Source organism: Ananas comosus, linkage group 1 (assembly GCF_001540865.1).
Source record: "Ananas comosus cultivar F153 linkage group 1, ASM154086v1, whole genome shotgun sequence".
In the NCBI taxonomy this organism is placed as follows: domain Eukaryota; kingdom Viridiplantae; phylum Streptophyta; class Magnoliopsida; order Poales; family Bromeliaceae; genus Ananas; species Ananas comosus.
In genome coordinates, this window is record NC_033621.1 from 23,571,577 (window position 1) to 23,587,881 (window position 16,305).

A 16,305-nucleotide genomic window follows, 5' to 3' on the forward strand; every position below is an offset into this window, starting at 1 on the left:
AAAAAAATTTGTCAGATTCACAGATAACGACAATATACTAAAAAAGGAACAGGACTGTAAGAGTTGAAGGGAAAGAACAAAAAAAATTGAAAAAAAAAATTGAGGCACAAATTTTGTTAAAAAAATTAATTTGGCCCTCTAAAATTAAAATTTATAATATTTTAATTTTTATTATAAAGGACTTTTGTATAATTTTACAAAATTTAGGGGGGGCCATGGCCACTGTGGGCCCCTCAATAGCTCCGTCTAATTTTTATATTTGATGTATTATTTTGTTACAATAAAATAATAATTTTTTATAATATTTTTTTTATATTATTTGATACTTAAATAATAGGTTTTTAAAATAATATTATATATATTTAAGAGAAATATAATAAATTATCTATTTTTATTCATTAAGAGAAATAAACTTAATTATATAAAAATAGATCCTGAAAAGAAAAAAAAAAACTGAGAGACAAAAAAAAAAGTTTGTACATGATTTATGATTTGTACAAAACTTCATATTTTGGAAGAGATATAAAGGAAAGAGTTAGTGACAGGAGCTGCATTAATAAAATTTTAAAATATTACTCAGCATATTTATTGAATTATTATTATATTTTTAGTTTTGAAAAAATATATTATCAAAATTAGTTACGGTGTAAATGGTGTACGGATACACCGGGGGCAGGCAATAATATCCGTCTCTCGCTTCAACCCTCCTCCTACGCACTCAAGATCACGCCGGCGCGAAAAGCTTTTTGAAGTCTCTCCCAAGCTCTCGCCTCTCTCTCTCTCTCTCTCTCTCTCTCTCTCTCTCTCTCTCTCGTCGACTGTAATTCTTTTGCTGCTGAACCCAACCCATAAAGTATGGAGGAAGCGGAGAAGTACCAGTTACAGGAGGATGGAGGAAGCCGAGTTCGGTTCGCGCGCGGAGGGCCCATCTACGTCCCCGACCTCGTCGGCCCCCTCACCTCCGTCCCCGATTTCAAAGCCTCCCTCCTCCAACAACTCCAGGTTCAATCCCCTAAACCCTAGCCTCTCCTCACCCCTCCCCCTCTTTTCCAATCTCCGATCCTAATTTTTACCCTAATTCTCTCCCCTTTTTGAGCAGAGTTTAGAAGCCGAACTGGGCTCCCCGGGAGATTTCGATGCGGAGCTATCGTATGTTTTCTTCTTATTTTGATGATTTTTTCCCCCTTTTGTTTTCGTGGTGGTCTTTGTGTTGTTTGAGAGCTTGTGAGTTTCGTGTGCTCTTTAGGGTTGATGAACTCAAGGTTTTTACGGAGGAGGAACTCGTGGAGCGAGCTCTTCGAGAAAATTTTGAGGTACATTTTCATTGCCGTAGTCTCATCTTTTTTTTTCGTAATCCTCTTGCTATAGTTTGATTATACAACTGATTAAGCGGGAAAAAAGAAAAAAAAATTATAGTTGCATTAACCCTGTTTGNTTTTTTTTTTTTCCCTTCTTCTTCTTCTTCTTATTGTGGCTCCTTGGTGCTTGGATTGAGAGTACAATTGTTCATTGTTGATGTTGGTTACCGGTGGTTGCAGGATGCTTCAGGCCCTGCCGATTCATCGCAAGCTGCTGAATGTTTTGATGACAGGTATCTATAATGTTTTGAGATGCATAGGATTAGAAACCAATTTATTATGATTTGAAGCAAATTTTATATTGTTGCTCTTCAAATCCACTCAAACCCCCCTTTTTTTTTCGTAATCCTCTTGCTATAGTTTGATTATACAACTGATTAAGCGGGAAAAAAGAAAAAAAAATTATAGTTGCATTAACCCTGTTTGCTATGTAGCTCGACTCGAAGAATTTTGCGGACCTTTTTTTGTCTTTAGACTTTTCTAGAATAACTTTGATTATGGTGATGGGTGCAGAATCAACCTTGTGTTGTCTTTTTTGTTCAGGAATGCTTCTTGTTATATGTTTCTTTTTCTATTTTATTTTCTAAACTAATAAAACTGAAATGAGGTTTACATCAATGCGTTTGATCTGATTATTGCAGGCTGGCTGATAATTCTTCTGTCTCAACGAATGAGGTTATCTGTTCATCAAGCTTACCAACTGAAAGCAGCAATTTGGAATCAGATGCAACTCAAAGGGATCTATCCATTGTGGTAGGTAATGCTTCAGGAAAAAGGCCTCAACAAAAGAAGGGAAGGAAAAGGGGAAGACGATTTGACAGAGATAGTCGAGCTGCTGAACTAGAAGTATGTTAATTAACTTCTTTCATGGCTCCAAAGATTCAAAATCCTCTTACTTTTATGCCTATGTCAGTGTACCTTCCTCATTTATTTTATTGAAGATAACTGCACAACATCCAAAAATTTAGAGAAGTTAATAAAGAAGAAGATTTTCCAATCATGCCTTTTTTCGGTTCACGACAATTTAGGCACATATGGAATGCTTGTTAAGGGGCTCTTAATAACCTTTACAGGTAAATTGTAAAGGTTGCAGCTTAATAACCTTTACAGGTTGAATGGAATGAAAGTTTCAGGAGCGTTGTACGAGGAAGCAATGAGTACTTGATTAGCAGCCACTAAATGTCAAGTTCCCATTCTGGAGACTTCACTAATGCTTGCGCTGCAAAGTTGCAGCTTCTGGTCATGTTTTTATTTGTCTTTTATTTTCCGAATGTCATGAGCATGCTGGAAATAAACTATATCTTCATGGATGATTTCACTATGATTTCATTCAATTTGGCGATATTTAATTTGTTGTATCTTTTCTACCAGTGATATCATTTTCTCAGCTAAATTTTACTGTATATATATATATTTTGCCTCCAGTTCTTTTCGTTGTCCATGAATTATTATTTCTTCTTTTGTGTACTGTGATCAGGGAGGTTATCTCGCAAAAGTCAAGCAGCTTGCAGAACTCAAGTTAAAGCAGGATGAAGACAAATTAGCTGCCAGATTGCACTCATTTTGGTAGACTTCCTGTTTATTTTTTTGCATTATATTAAAGACTCCTTTATATTTGGACATTTGTATTATGTAAGTATGTTATAATGCAGCGGCAATTCGAAGTCTGCAGAAGGCATGATATCGACTGCTGAGAAGATTGAAAGGATGAGATCTCTTAGGTTTATAACATCGCCTATGAAGGTTTGTATTGAAGTTTCTTGTTGCTTACGAGCTCTTCTTCAAGCTTTAGTTTACAGTTGACATGCTTTTTATGTTTATAAAACAAATATATATATATATATATATATATATATATATATATATATATATATATTCCGGCTACTATGCTATTAATAGCACGAAGCACTTGGTGCTACCAAGTTTTCCACCATTAGATCTACTCTTTTGATCATTTTCACCCGTTAGATCATACTATTGAATAAACCACCCACCCAACCCTAGAGGCCCACATCATCCTAACTGCACATCTCTTAATCCAATGGCCAAAAACTTGGTAGCACCAATGACTTGGTGCTATTAATAGCATAGTAGCCTAGTTCTCTCTCTCTCTCTCTCTCTCTCTCTCTCTCTCTCTCTCTCTCTATATATATATATATATATATAGGCTGGGGCTACTATACTCTTANTTAGATCATTTTCACCCGTTAGATCATACTATTCAACCAACCACCCACTCAACCCTAGGGGGCCCACATCATCTTAACCGCACATCTCCAAATCCAATGGCCAAAAACTTGGTAGCACCAATGACTTGGTACTATTAATAGTATATTAGCCTAGTTCTATATATATATATATATATATTCATCAATGTATGCGCACCTTCATACATATCTGCACATCTATATGCATATACTAGCATGCAATGTGTGGTTTCCACATAATTTAGCATCCAGTATTCCAGTCTTATTGTCATTACGTTTTCATCGTAGCTAAATATGCTATAAGTTTCAATACGGCCAAAGTGCCCCAGAGTCCTCTAGCTTTTATGGAGATTTCAGTTTGATTCTCTATCTGTTCATTATTACAAACTTTTGATGGGTTCTTCAACCTGTGCACCTGGCTGCAATCTTATGTTCATCAAGGTCCTCAAGTAAAACAGATTGAAATGCCTATGTTGCCTTGTGGTAAATCCAAAATTCACTTTATGTGGCAATCAGTCAACAATTACATGGATTTTTGGTACCCAGTTGGGAAAATAGAAATGTCTGGTCTGAAAGGTAATAAGCGGACTGCTGAAATTTATAAACCATGTGAATTTACAATTATGTAATTGGATAACAGAAGAACAAGTACAGCTCGATGGTGCTGCTTATGTCTGGATTACATTACGAAGATATTGGGATACTTCTCTATTAAGCTGAGTTTAGTGGCTTTTATGATTGGTTGGTTGGGCCACCGTTGGTTGTCTTTCTTTGCACATGACTCAATACACAGAGGTCAAGTAGGGGGTCTGCCAAATCTTCTGTCCTAGTTTGGAAGTTTCTTTTTTGCCTCAAAAAAAAAAGAAAGAACTGTAACTACATTAAAAAGTTTGTGGACTACAGGTTCAATTTACCATCTCAATGTCTTGTATTATTGTACATATGCTTTTTTGTCATGAATATTATCCTTGCCGTATTGTTCCATTTTGGAGTTGACTTCTTAATGTTTGATCTTTGATGTCATGTCTAGAAGGGTTACTTTTGAACTTTTGATTATTCTGTAAGTTCTCAATTCTCTCGACTAAAGGCAACTTGTTAAACAAATGGAATTTTGCAAAAACTAAAATTTGAGTTGATTTCTTATTGTGCTAATTGATATACTTCATTCGTTCTTTTTCTATTAGATAGGAATCATGGTTTGTTCATAAAATATTCTGCTTTATGTATATATTGCTTATTATTTTGCCCAGGTGAAGGCTTTGAAATCACAAGAATACATACCAGTATTCTCTACTGAAGTTATCCTTTGCGTGGAAATTTATCACAAGAACAACAGCTCGGTAAAGGTATCTAATTAGAACGCCTATTTTTGCTTAAATACTTTTTGTGCTACAATATTTATAAATTTATGGCTCTCATTTTTGCCTTTTGACTTGTGCCTTTTTTTCATTATGGATATATTGACTTGCATAATGGAAATTCAGTCCAATGTCCTAGACAGTTGCCATTCAAAGGAGCCCCCTCCCAACCCACCCACACCCACGCACCCTGCCCCCTTCCCACACCCACATCCAACCCCCAAGAACACCCCAATATCTTAAAGTAATGCACAGATGTGTTTATAGCAGAACTGTTACTAATCAACAAGTTAAAATATGACTAGTGAGAATGAACTTAAAGAGCATTGAAATATTTGTCTTTCACTATTATCTTACTATGCGAATCATGAGACCAAGATGGTGATCCCAATATTTGCCTATAAAGTGAATAATATCTTTGTGTTTTATCTTTTAAGAGATCTGTATTTTAAAAGTTGTTTAGATGTGTCAAGGTAAGCATTTTGCTACATCAAGAATGGTGATGATGGTGGTGGGTGGTGGTGATTCATATTTGCTGGTCTTGTCTCAGCATTTATTTACTTTTGTGCAGACCCAGGAGTTTCTAGTTTTGGGAAGCCAACGACTCACCGAACTGAGGGACAATATCTATTGCTTGACCGATAATTTGATGGAGATAGCAGGGGAACATGATCCCTCTGGTTATTTCCTAATTGAAGTATCACCTCTTTTTATTTCCCACTCAACCTATTGATTGGCTAGTCACTTTAGCAATGCGGATTTAATTCATACTCTCCTGAATGCAGGATACCTTCTTCAATGATATGAGAAATCCTTCTGCTATTGACTACAGCAAACCTATATTTGACTGGCTTAATAACTGCAAGAGTGAAGCTGCAGAGAAATGGGAAGTCATACTAGCCGGTGTCATGAAGAAGAAGCAAAAGGAGCTACTGGGGGATCTAGAGATATCTAAGTTGCCTAATTTCAAAGCTGTGGACATGCATAACACTCGATTTTGCGACATGCGATTTCGACTTGGTGCTGGGTATCTCTACTGCCATCAGGTATGTTGTTGTTCTCTCTTTCAAAAGAAATTATCTACTCTCAGTTTCATCTCATACTTTCAGTCCAATCATGCAAAAGAAAATGATTTATAAATCGAGAAAAGGTTTCAGCTTACCAGGCAGGCAGGTAGGCAGTAGACTAAAGTATGACTGTCTAAGATGGGATGGAGGGTAAGTTATTGGGCTTACACCGCTTGGCGTGTTTACACAGCTCAGTTAGTACTTGTGATGATTTGGCCATTTGCGATGTAAAATAGCTCAAAGTCTCTTTGATACGAGTTGATGAAGATAAAATGGTGCAGGGAAATTGCAAGCACATGCTGGTTATCAGGGACATGAGAATGATACATCCTGAGGATGTCCAGAATCAGGCTGACTATCCTCTCCTCACCTTCCAACTCCGGCCGCGCCACAGAAAATGCTCCATGTGCAAAATATATCATGCGACGAAGATGACAGAAAACGACAAGTGGGCTGAGAAGAATCCTTGTTATTTTTGCATCAAATGCTACTTCCTTCTTCATTACAAGGAGGACAATTCGTTGCTGTATCCTCACACCGTATATGATTATTATCATGAATGATGTATAAGGAGCAGTTTGTTCCTTTTAAAATATAAATTCATTTTCTTGCTGGCCGTAAGGCATCCCTGTGTTCGGGTTTATTATTTTTCCCCAGTTCTTATATGTTCGTGTAAATTAATAAACTATTACAAGAAATTCTCCAAAAAAAAAGTTTTTGGCTTGAGAATTTAAATGATGAGATTAGACTAATTGCTTTTAGTCGCTATTATTATATTTGGGCATTGATTTTTTTTTTTTCCCTGATTGCTTAATTTTACCGGCAATTCTCAATCCTTGTAATTTTTTTTTTTTTTAATTCTTGGTGATTTTGGTCGTCAATGATCCTTGTATTTTTTATTTTATTTTTTTATTTCAGGGTGGAAGGAGCAATGGCTTTGCCTGCCACCTGGCAAACTTAATATTTTAAGCTTTATTTTAATATATATATAATAATATAAAAAATAATAAATACATGTATATGTACATATACATACATACATACATACATTAATTATGTTGATTTACTATTGATATATATAATAATTAATTAATAATTGATAAACGCAGATCCACTTCTCTAATTTCTTTATTTTTAAAAGAAAATTTGGTAGTTCAGTTATAACTAACTGAAGACCCTGCCAACGCCAAGAAGAAGCGAGGAGCGGAAGACCCTTCCGACTGCGTCGTCACAACCGTCCTCTCCCTCCTGCCCACCCGCGGCGCCGCCGGCACCGCCCTCCTCTCCTCCCGATGGCGCCACCTCTGGAAGTCCGTCCCCCTCCACCTCCACGACTGCATCACTCGCCCCCTAAACCCCTCCGAGGACGACGAGGAGTCGCGCGCCCGAGCCGTCCCCAGCATCCTCTCCTCACCTCCCTTCTCTCGTGCACAGCCTTAAGACCCTGGCTGTTGAAGTGACGTCCATTCTTACGAAGAAGTAAAGATGCTCACCGAGCTTTCCTTGCCTCGAAAGGCTCTATATTGAGGTACCCCCCTTTCCATCAGTGATTTTATAGTTGTTTGCACACTCCGTAGTTCGATCGAAAGCACTCATCGTTTCTTTCTTTTGCGTCGCAGTGTATTGTCTGGTCTTCACTAACAGGACCCGCTTTTGAGTACTGGGAGCTACGTACCTTTGCAGTTATGCTTACTTCTTAAAGATTGAAAATTTGCCTAAAGCTCCCAACAATACCTCGTGTGGGGACATCCAACGACGCCTCTACAAGAAATAAAGGTTTAACAAAACTAGCGGCTACTTGGTGGGTCCTCTGGACCGAGCGAAACAGTTTTGCTTTTGGTACGAATCTTCCCAACATCGTCGGAGCCTCGGACAGAGCTTCAACCATGTTTAGCTCTTGGATCACACTCCCGTAACCCGTCACCCTCTGATCTTTTTCTCTTCCCTCTTTTCTTTCTTACTTGCTTCTTTTTTGTTTTTATATTTTCAGTTTTGGTTTTTTTCAAGAAAGTCTAAGCTGCTTCCACCTTGTACGTTTAGTTCATTTATCCTATTGAATGAAGTAGGTAACATATTATCTTTCTCTCAAAAAAAAAAAAAAAATTTGCCTAAAGCTTGATTTCGCCTGCATCGACACGACTACTAGAGCCAGAATAACTTCACAATATCTCCTACTCACTCGTATAGAATATTGGAAAAACAATGTCAATTATTATCTTTACTGTATCGATCCTTACTTTATCAGTCATATTAAATGTCACCTTATGACTATTTTGGTTCTGTAGCTTATTCCTATATGCCTTGCTAGAGGCATTTGTGTGGAACGTTTGAGGGGCATATCACTTCGTGAAAAAACCGTATTGCTTATCTTTTATGGCTTTGACTTATGTGTTAAATTACCGATCGTCCCTAAAACAAGTGATAAAGAACTTCGTAGTTGATACCCGAGATTCAAGTTCGAATCCTAGTTGATTCATATTTTTAGCTAAGTTTATTCCTAAATAAAATAAACGAAGCGGGTAGCGTACTACCTATCTCTCAAAAAAAAAAAAAAAGAAAAAAAAAAGACTTGTGTGTTAAATTTTGGCTGCAACAGATTAAACACTGAATTTGTGTGTGGAATTCATGCATATATGTTCCTAATCCAATGTTCAACTCTTATTTGCTTTCAATTAGTGGTAGCATATAATTAACGAAGTTGTTCTTTAAGTGTGATCCCACTTTTTGTTCATCGGTTGAAGAGTGTATCAGGAATCTCTGAAACTCTGCTATGTGATAAACTTGCAGAAATCTAACTATTGGTCTAGGAGGTCGCGTAGAAAGTGCAAAGTTTTTTTGAGAGATAGATAGCACGCTACCTGCTTCGTTTATTTTATTTAAAAAATTAACTTAGCTAGAAATGTGAATCAACTAGGATTCGAACTTGGGTCTCAGATACCAACTATCAAGTCTTTTGCCACTTGCTCTAGGGACGGTCGGTAGAAAGTGCACGCTACTTGCTCTAGGGTAGAAAATGCAAAGTTATTTCAATATATTTCAAGGTTAAATTTTAATCAAACTGAAATTTTATGTAATATGATATCATAATCAATCCTACTACTGGAGTATAAGAAAAATTGTATTTTGGCTTACTATGATTCACAGAGGGTGAATATTTTATTGCCCACTAATTACCTAATTATTGATTAATTATCTTTTAATAGATAAATACTAAGTTTTTTTTAAAAAAAGAGTGCTTAACTATTTATCTGTTTTAAGAGCTGAACTTTCTTGATTTATTGCAATCTTGTTATATAAAAAATAAAAAAAAGATCTGCACAGGAATTACCCTGGACTTCATGCTGTACCTATATATGGATGATTTATCTTATTTTATACTCAATTTAAATTTAAATTTAAATTTATTATTATTTGATAGAGAGATTAAATTAAAGTATAAAATAAAATAGAAAACAAATAATACGACTGTACGGATGCACTGCTACTATAATTGGCGCGAAAATTTTGGTGCGAACGTGCCTCATTAAATTCGATCCAACGGCTGATAATGCCCGATCATGAACATCAATTTTTGTAACAGACTCTGATTTGGGGCGTTATTATTCTTTGTACGGTGCGCCTCTTTCAAGTAGAACGAAGAGATAAAGAGAAGAACAACTCCTCGCTTTTAGTTAGAGATTTACTTATTATTAAAAGTAATGTTCTTAATTGAATTGAATTCTCGAATTTTTTGTTTTACTTTTCCTTTGTAATTTGATCAATAGGAGTTTTTAATGTATGCTATTTCTTTCTTTTTTTCCGCTTTGAATTTGTATCTTCTTATATATTAATGATGATTGGTTGATATTGAGAGTATTGTTCTTGCGAATTGTTTGGGATCTTTATTGTAGTTTAGGCTTCAATGGAGGAGAAGCATGCCACAAAGAAGAGCAGGACAGATCACGGCTCCTGCGTCACTGCCGCGGCCGCAAGCGGTCTCACCGGCAGGCGCAAAGGCCACGTGGACGTGATCAGCGGCCTCCCTGATTGCCTCCTCGGCATAATCCTCTCCTTGCTGCCCACGAAAGAAGCGGCCCGAACCAGCCTCCTGTCCTCGCGGTGGCGCCGCGTCTGGAACACGTCCCCTCTTTACCTCTCTGACGACTGCATCTGGAGCAAAAAGATCTTTGCTCGCCGGATATTCGGCAGGGTCACGCCGTGGAGCCGCGACAAGCGCTGGCGCTTCCACACCATCAGCCACATCCTTGGCTCTCATCGCGGCAGCGTGCAACGCTTCAGCCTCATCCACACGCGCTTCCTAGACCACGACCTGTCCGTCGCCGAAGGCTGGTTCTGCATCCTGGCGCAAAAGCACGTTCAAGAAATCGAGCTGCGGTTCCCCAATGACTATTCTCCCGCGCAACGTTGGATTCCGGCTTTCCTCTTCGCCTGCGAATCTCTGAAGAAATTGTCTCTGCATAATTGCCTGTTCCCCGCTGAGGCTTCCTTGAATCTTATTAACCTGCTCGAACTAGATCTTCATGAAACGGAAGTAAAGGACAAGGGCTTGCGCAAGATACTATCCTGCTGCACTGCACTTCAACTTTTGTCCATAGAAGACAGAAGCCTTCATCGGATCCACCTCCGCTCGCGGAGCCTTCGAGTGCTGAGGGTCATAGACTGCTTTGACTTGAAAGAGCTGTTCATTGAGGATGCTCCCAATCTCCAGCGATTGCTCGGGAGTAGTTTGGCACGGAAGGAGTGTGTGAAGATTGTTAGCGCGCCGAAGCTCGAGATGTTGGGCATTTTGACCATGAAGATACGGAGGATAGAGGTGGGCACGTCCGTTTTCGAGGTTCTTCTTATATCTTGTTCCTTCATCTCTGCCGTCGGCGTTCATAAAATCTTAAATGTGCGGTTTCATAAACGCCATTTCTTCACCTCTGCAGACGTCGAAAGAGAGAACGGATGTCAGCTTGAGTACTCTGGAGCATAGCGTTAAGATCCTATCTGTTGTCGTGAACTTGGGTGCTCATGAAGAAGTGAAGATGCTCGCCTATTTACTCCGATGCTTTCCTTGTCTGGAAAAGCTGCATATTCAGGTACTCCTTGGCATTAGCAATTTGAGCTATGTTTACAAACTCCATGTTTGATTGAATGTTGGGACTAAATATTCAAGTTTTTTTATTTTTGTTTTTGGGTCGTAGTGTTCTCACAACATTGACGGGAATTCAGCAAATAATGGAGTTTTGGATTATTGGGAGCAGATAGATTCTATTGATTGTGTCGATCATCATCTGAAGATCGTAAAGATAACAATGTATGATGGGCTGGTCGGCGAACTAAACCTTGCCAAGTATCTTATCGCGAAAGCAAGAGTTCTTACAACGTTGAGGATTGAATGCGAAAGCAAGTTCGGTAAAAGATGGACTAGTAAACAGCGAAGTCTGTTACGCTTTCAAGATAGAGCCTCTTTAGATGCTCAGATAACTTTTGTGAAGTACAAAACCCTCTTCTGGAGAGACAGCCTACCTAAATTTGACTTGTCTTCTGCTGATCCTTTCGACATTGGGACATGCTGATTTTTCATTTTTTCCCCCTTTTCTCAGCCCTGATTTTGGCTCATGTTTTGAGCTGGAAAGACTTGCAGGTTTCTTTGAGGCGTCATTTATCTTTGTTCTTCGATAGTAACCATAGTTGGTTTAATTCTTGATAATTTTTTTTTCTGTTAAGTTCCGCAATTGATGCCTCATTGGTTTATCTGATTTGTAATATTGGGAAACAGTCTAACTAGTTATCTTAAATGTATCAGTCATATGTTGGATTATAGTTTCTTTGCAATAAATATCATTCTAAACTTGATTTTATTGTGTAGATTATTATGCAGCTGTCAGTATTCTCTGAATGAAATATCCTTTTGTCGATGCAAAGCTTCGTAAAGAAATATACAATTAATTGTATTCTAATTTTTTCATCGTAAGATAATCGAATATAAGTCTTGACATCTTGTTTTCTGCTGTTTGCGCATTAAGCTTCATGTCAGTCTGTTAGGAATTATACTTGCTACTTTGTAAACTATTATATCTTTTGCCATATATTCATTCCTACATGTCAGTTCAGGCCTATACAGTTTCTGTAGTCAAAATGTCAAATAAAGCTTTTAATTGCCCTCTTGAGTAGAGATACTGAGAAGTACTAACAGTTTGTTTTGACAAAGTCTCTTTCATGGCAAATCCAAAAGCAAAAACTCTAATTTACTGTGAATTCAGAAACAAAGGAAATCTAATTGAAGCTTCTGTTTTGGGGATCTACAGTTTTCACATTGACAGCAGTTGGCAAGTATACTAATTCTTATATCCCAAATACTTGTCACTGCACTATCAGATGAGAGATTTTCGGAGAATGTGGTGTTGAACTTCATACAAGTAAACCATTTTTATCTAATTTCATGCTAGCTTCCAGAACTTCAATCTAAAAAAATCTGCTTATTTCTTCCAAAAATATTTCACATTGAACTAGAAAAATGTTATGCGGAAAAATTGCAACCTCTTGAGTCAAGTTATTTATAATTTGGATCGATTTGATTTTCTAATAGAAACAAAAAAAAATAATAATCAGAGCTTAAGCAATACTATCTCCGATTTCCATATAAAATTAAGGCTAAATTGCACTTTTGGCCCTCAAACTATGGGGCGGAAGACACTTTAGTTTTCAAACTTTAAGTTGTTTTAATTTCTAGCTCATAATTTTTAAATTATTGCAATATGGTCTTACAGCTTTAAATTAACTATATATTAATATGTTGCCAATATTGCAATTATATAATATCTTAATTATTGTCATGTTATTAATCACAATATTATTATATTACTCTCACATCAGCAACACATCACCATACGGTCAAATTAAACTATTAAACGTCTTATAGTTTGAAAGCCAAAAGTGTAATTTAGCATAGGATTAATCAATATATTTATTATAAAATGAATTATAATTTCCTATGCAAATCTAATTAAGATACTGCTTATATCTAGTCTTGTTGTTGTGCAAAGCAATCCTATCGATCCTGCGCAGATAATACCAGTACCCTAGCCTAGGTTTTTTTACGAATCTTGATGGAAACGATTTATTCGTTCTTTTCTTTTACTTGTGGTTTTAATCAAATCCAAAACAAATAGATAGATCGAACTATTTTATATTGTAGTCTCTCAATAGATTGACATTGTGAGATGTTAATTCTTTTTTTTCTCTGTTTTTTTAATTTTATAAAAAATTTTATGATATTTTCAAAACTATTATGATGTTTGGTGCAGGTGGCATCACGCTGCATGGCGGAGGAGGAGGAGGAGATCGTGACGAAGAAGAGAAGGACGGATGCGGGGCCCATCGTCGCGGCAGACTGCATCGGCGAACTCCCTGACTGCCTCCTTTCCGTCATTATCGGTTACCTGCCGGCCAAAGAAGCCGCGAGAACCAGCCTCCTCTCCTCGCGCTGGCGTCATCTCTGGAGCACGTCCCCTCTCCACCTCGACGACTCCTCCATCTGGAACGCCAAGATCTTCCCGCGCCGCAGATTCGGCAGGGCCGGTCGATCGCTGGTCCTGCGACGAGAACTGGCGCGTCCAGACCATCACCAGCATCCTCGCCTCCCACCGCGGCTGCGTCCACCACTTCCGCATCGCCCACACCCGCTTCCGAGGCCGCAAGTCGCTCGTCGACGGCTGGCTCCGCATCCTCGCCCGAAAGAGCGTCCAGGAGATCGTGCTGCACTTCCCCGACCCGTCTCCTTTCAACGAGCGCGAGATTCCCGCCTCCCTCCTCGCCTGCGAATCTCTCACGACCCTCCACTTGATGAACTGCCTGTTTCCTTACACCACCAGGGCTTCCCTGAATCTCACCAACCTTCGCGATCTGATCCTCGATGACGTGGAAGCAACGGAGGATGCTGTTGGCTTAAATGGGCCAGCATCCTGCCCTGTGGCGGGAGGCCATGTGGGCCGAGTCATGTTCGAAATGGCGTGAGGCTGGGTTGGGCCGAGTCATGTTCGAAGTGGCGTGAGGTCAGGTGGGCCGAGTCACAATCGAGACCCGTGGGCGCTGTTTCTGTACGCTTTAAGTGAATTGGTTGCGTATTTCTAACAGCTCGAGCTTTTGGGATTAATGGTTAGCGCCAACGATCCGACAAGTGGTATCAGAGCCAGAGGTCACGGGTTCGATTCCTGCGTGCTGCAAATGTGTGCAGGTGCTGGAGGAGGGATTGTTGGCTTAAATGGGCCAGCATCCTGCCCTGTGGCGGGAGGCCATGTGGGCCGAGTCATGTTCGAAATGGCGTGAGGCTGGGTTGGGCCGAGTCATGTTCGAAGTGGCGAGTCATGTTCGAAGTGGCGTGAGGCCAGGTGGGCCGAGTCACAATCGAGACCCGTGGGTGCTGTTTCTGTACGCTTTAAGTGAATTGGTTGCGTATTTCTAACAGCTCGAGCTTTTGGGATTAATGGTTAGCGCCAACGATCCGACAAGTGGTATCAGAGCCAGAGGTCACGGGTTCGATTCTTGCATGCTGCAAATGTGTGCAGGTGCTGGAGGGGGGATTGTTGGCTTAAATGGGTCAGCATCCTGCCCTGTGGCGGGAGGTCATGTGGGCCAAGTCATGTTCGAATTGGCGTGAGGCTGGGTTGGGCCGAGTCATGTTCGAAGTGGCGTGAGGCCAGGTGGGCCGAGTCACAATCGAGACCCGTGGGTGCTGTTTCTGTACGCTTTAAGTGAATTGGTTGCGTATTTCTAACAGCTCGAGCTTTTGGGATTAATGGTTAGCGCCAACGATCCGACAGATGCCTTGCACAGCGTGCTGTCCTGCTGCACCGCGCTGCAAAGTTTGGCCGTGTTGCACGTACGCAGCCTTCGCCGGATCCACGTCCGCTCTCGGAGCCTTCGCACGCTGAGGGTCGGATCCAGCCGTGACTTGTGAGAGCTGTTCATTGACGACGCGCCGAATCTGGAACGATTGCTCGGGTATCTTTTCGCATATGGCGGGTGGCTGAAAGTCGCTAGCACGCCAAAGCTTGAGATTTTGGACTATTTGACCACGCAGATAGATAGGCTCGATCTCGGCAATAATGTATTCAAGGTAGGCCTGGAATTCCCTTGTCCCTTCTTTTCCCTGTTGTCGATTTCCGTAGAGTTACTGTTTCTAGAACTGAAACCATTTCTATTGATCTCCGCGTTATCAGATATCGCTTGACAGAACAGAAGTTAGCTTGAGTACACTGGTGCATAGTCTCAAGACCTTCGCTATTGAAGTGAACTTCCATTGTTGCGAACAAACAAAGATGCTCGCCGGCTTGTTGAGATGCCTCCCTCGCCTAGAAACACTGCAAATTGTGGTATTCGCTTGCATTAGCATTTCCATGTAGCTTCGTAATCTCCATAACTTAATTGGATCTTAAGATCTACTTGTATTCATCCTTCTTTGTTTTTTTGGGTCGCAGTGTGGGTTCGCGAATTCAGCAAATCATGAAGTTTCAGATTACTGGGAGTCGCTGGATCCCATCGATTGTGTCGATCTTCAACTGAAGACTGTAACTTTTGAAATGTACGGAGGGCTGGTAGGCGAGCTAAACTTTGCAAGGTTTCTTGTTACCAAAGCAAGAGTTCTTAAAGTGATGAAGTTCGAAAGCCGAACCGGTTGCAGCAAAAGATGGGTTAGGAAGCAGGAAAAATTTTTAAGACTTCAAGGTAGAGCTTCTTTAGATGCTCAGATAACTTTCACCAAAAGTAACTTCAGGCCCCATTTTTACTGCTGGTGATGATGATGTTTTTGTTCAGGCTCATATTCTGAGTTACATAGCTTGCGAATTATTGTGCGGCATTATTTGTGCTTTACACTTCGATGGCAACCGTAAGTTGTTTAATTCTTGTTTTTTTTTTTTTTTTTTTTTTTTTGAGAGAGATAGGTAGCACGCTACCACCTTCGTTTATTTCATNGTTTATCTCATCTGTAACTTAGAGGAACAATCTAATTATGCATCTTCTATTTATCAGTCATATCTTGGATCATATCATCTTTATTGTAAATATCACATATACTAAGTTTGTTTTGGCTATGTTGCTTATTCATCTGCCATTATTCCTTGAATGATTTTCCTCTTTTTTTTTTTTGATGCAAAGCTTCCGACAAAAATAGATGATTAATTATATTCTAACCTTTTCATTGTATGATCATAAAATCCAAGTCTTACATCTTGTTTTTCTGTTGTTTATGAGCTAAGCTTCATGCCAATCTGTTGTCATTGAGTTCATTTTACTTTACAAACTATAATTTTTCCTCACTATTCCTACA

At 39.3% G+C, this 16,305-nt stretch overlaps 2 protein-coding genes and 1 pseudogene across 3 annotated transcripts; all 3 read left to right on the forward strand.

The window, feature by feature from the left end:
• On the forward strand, window positions 710-6,751 carry LOC109717767 (snRNA-activating protein complex subunit). Its single transcript, XM_020243667.1, has 11 exons — window positions 710-1,002; window positions 1,100-1,149; window positions 1,247-1,313; window positions 1,539-1,591; window positions 2,000-2,204; window positions 2,836-2,924; window positions 3,011-3,101; window positions 4,816-4,911; window positions 5,495-5,620; window positions 5,709-5,969; window positions 6,272-6,751. Exons 1-11 carry the CDS (start codon window positions 856-858, stop codon window positions 6,551-6,553), a joined length of 1,467 nt encoding a protein of 488 aa, XP_020099256.1. The 5' UTR covers window positions 710-855; the 3' UTR covers window positions 6,554-6,751.
• LOC109717774 (FBD-associated F-box protein At5g38590-like) lies at window positions 7,069-13,223 on the forward strand. 2 transcript variants are annotated; one of them, XM_020243677.1, is made up of 5 exons: window positions 7,069-7,518; window positions 7,610-7,902; window positions 9,881-10,824; window positions 10,919-11,071; window positions 11,177-13,223. In XM_020243677.1, exons 3-5 carry the CDS (start codon window positions 9,892-9,894, stop codon window positions 11,549-11,551), a joined length of 1,461 nt encoding a protein of 486 aa, XP_020099266.1. In that variant the 5' UTR covers window positions 7,069-7,518; window positions 7,610-7,902; window positions 9,881-9,891; the 3' UTR covers window positions 11,552-13,223. The 2 variants fall into 2 exon arrangements, with proteins under 2 accessions (XP_020099266.1, XP_020099274.1); XM_020243685.1 differs by having other exon boundaries at window positions 9,886-10,824.
• LOC109726368 lies at window positions 13,298-15,889 on the forward strand (annotated as a pseudogene).

Excerpts from the sequence above, each read along its gene's own strand:
- LOC109717767 (XM_020243667.1), top strand. The coding sequence starts at position 856 with ATGGAGGAAGCGGAGAAGTACCAGTTACAGGAGGATGGAGGAAGCCGA. Across the intron at positions 1,314-1,538 it reads CTCTTCGAGAAAATTTTGAG|GATGCTTCAGGCCCTGCCGA; the intron begins GTACATTTTCAT and ends CGGTGGTTGCAG. Across the intron at positions 3,102-4,815 it reads TTATAACATCGCCTATGAAG|GTGAAGGCTTTGAAATCACA; the intron begins GTTTGTATTGAA and ends TATTTTGCCCAG.
- LOC109717774 (XM_020243677.1), top strand. The coding sequence starts at position 9,892 with ATGGAGGAGAAGCATGCCACAAAGAAGAGCAGGACAGATCACGGCTCC. Across the intron at positions 10,825-10,918 it reads TGGGCACGTCCGTTTTCGAG|ACGTCGAAAGAGAGAACGGA; the intron begins GTTCTTCTTATA and ends TCACCTCTGCAG. Across the intron at positions 11,072-11,176 it reads TGGAAAAGCTGCATATTCAG|TGTTCTCACAACATTGACGG; the intron begins GTACTCCTTGGC and ends TTTGGGTCGTAG.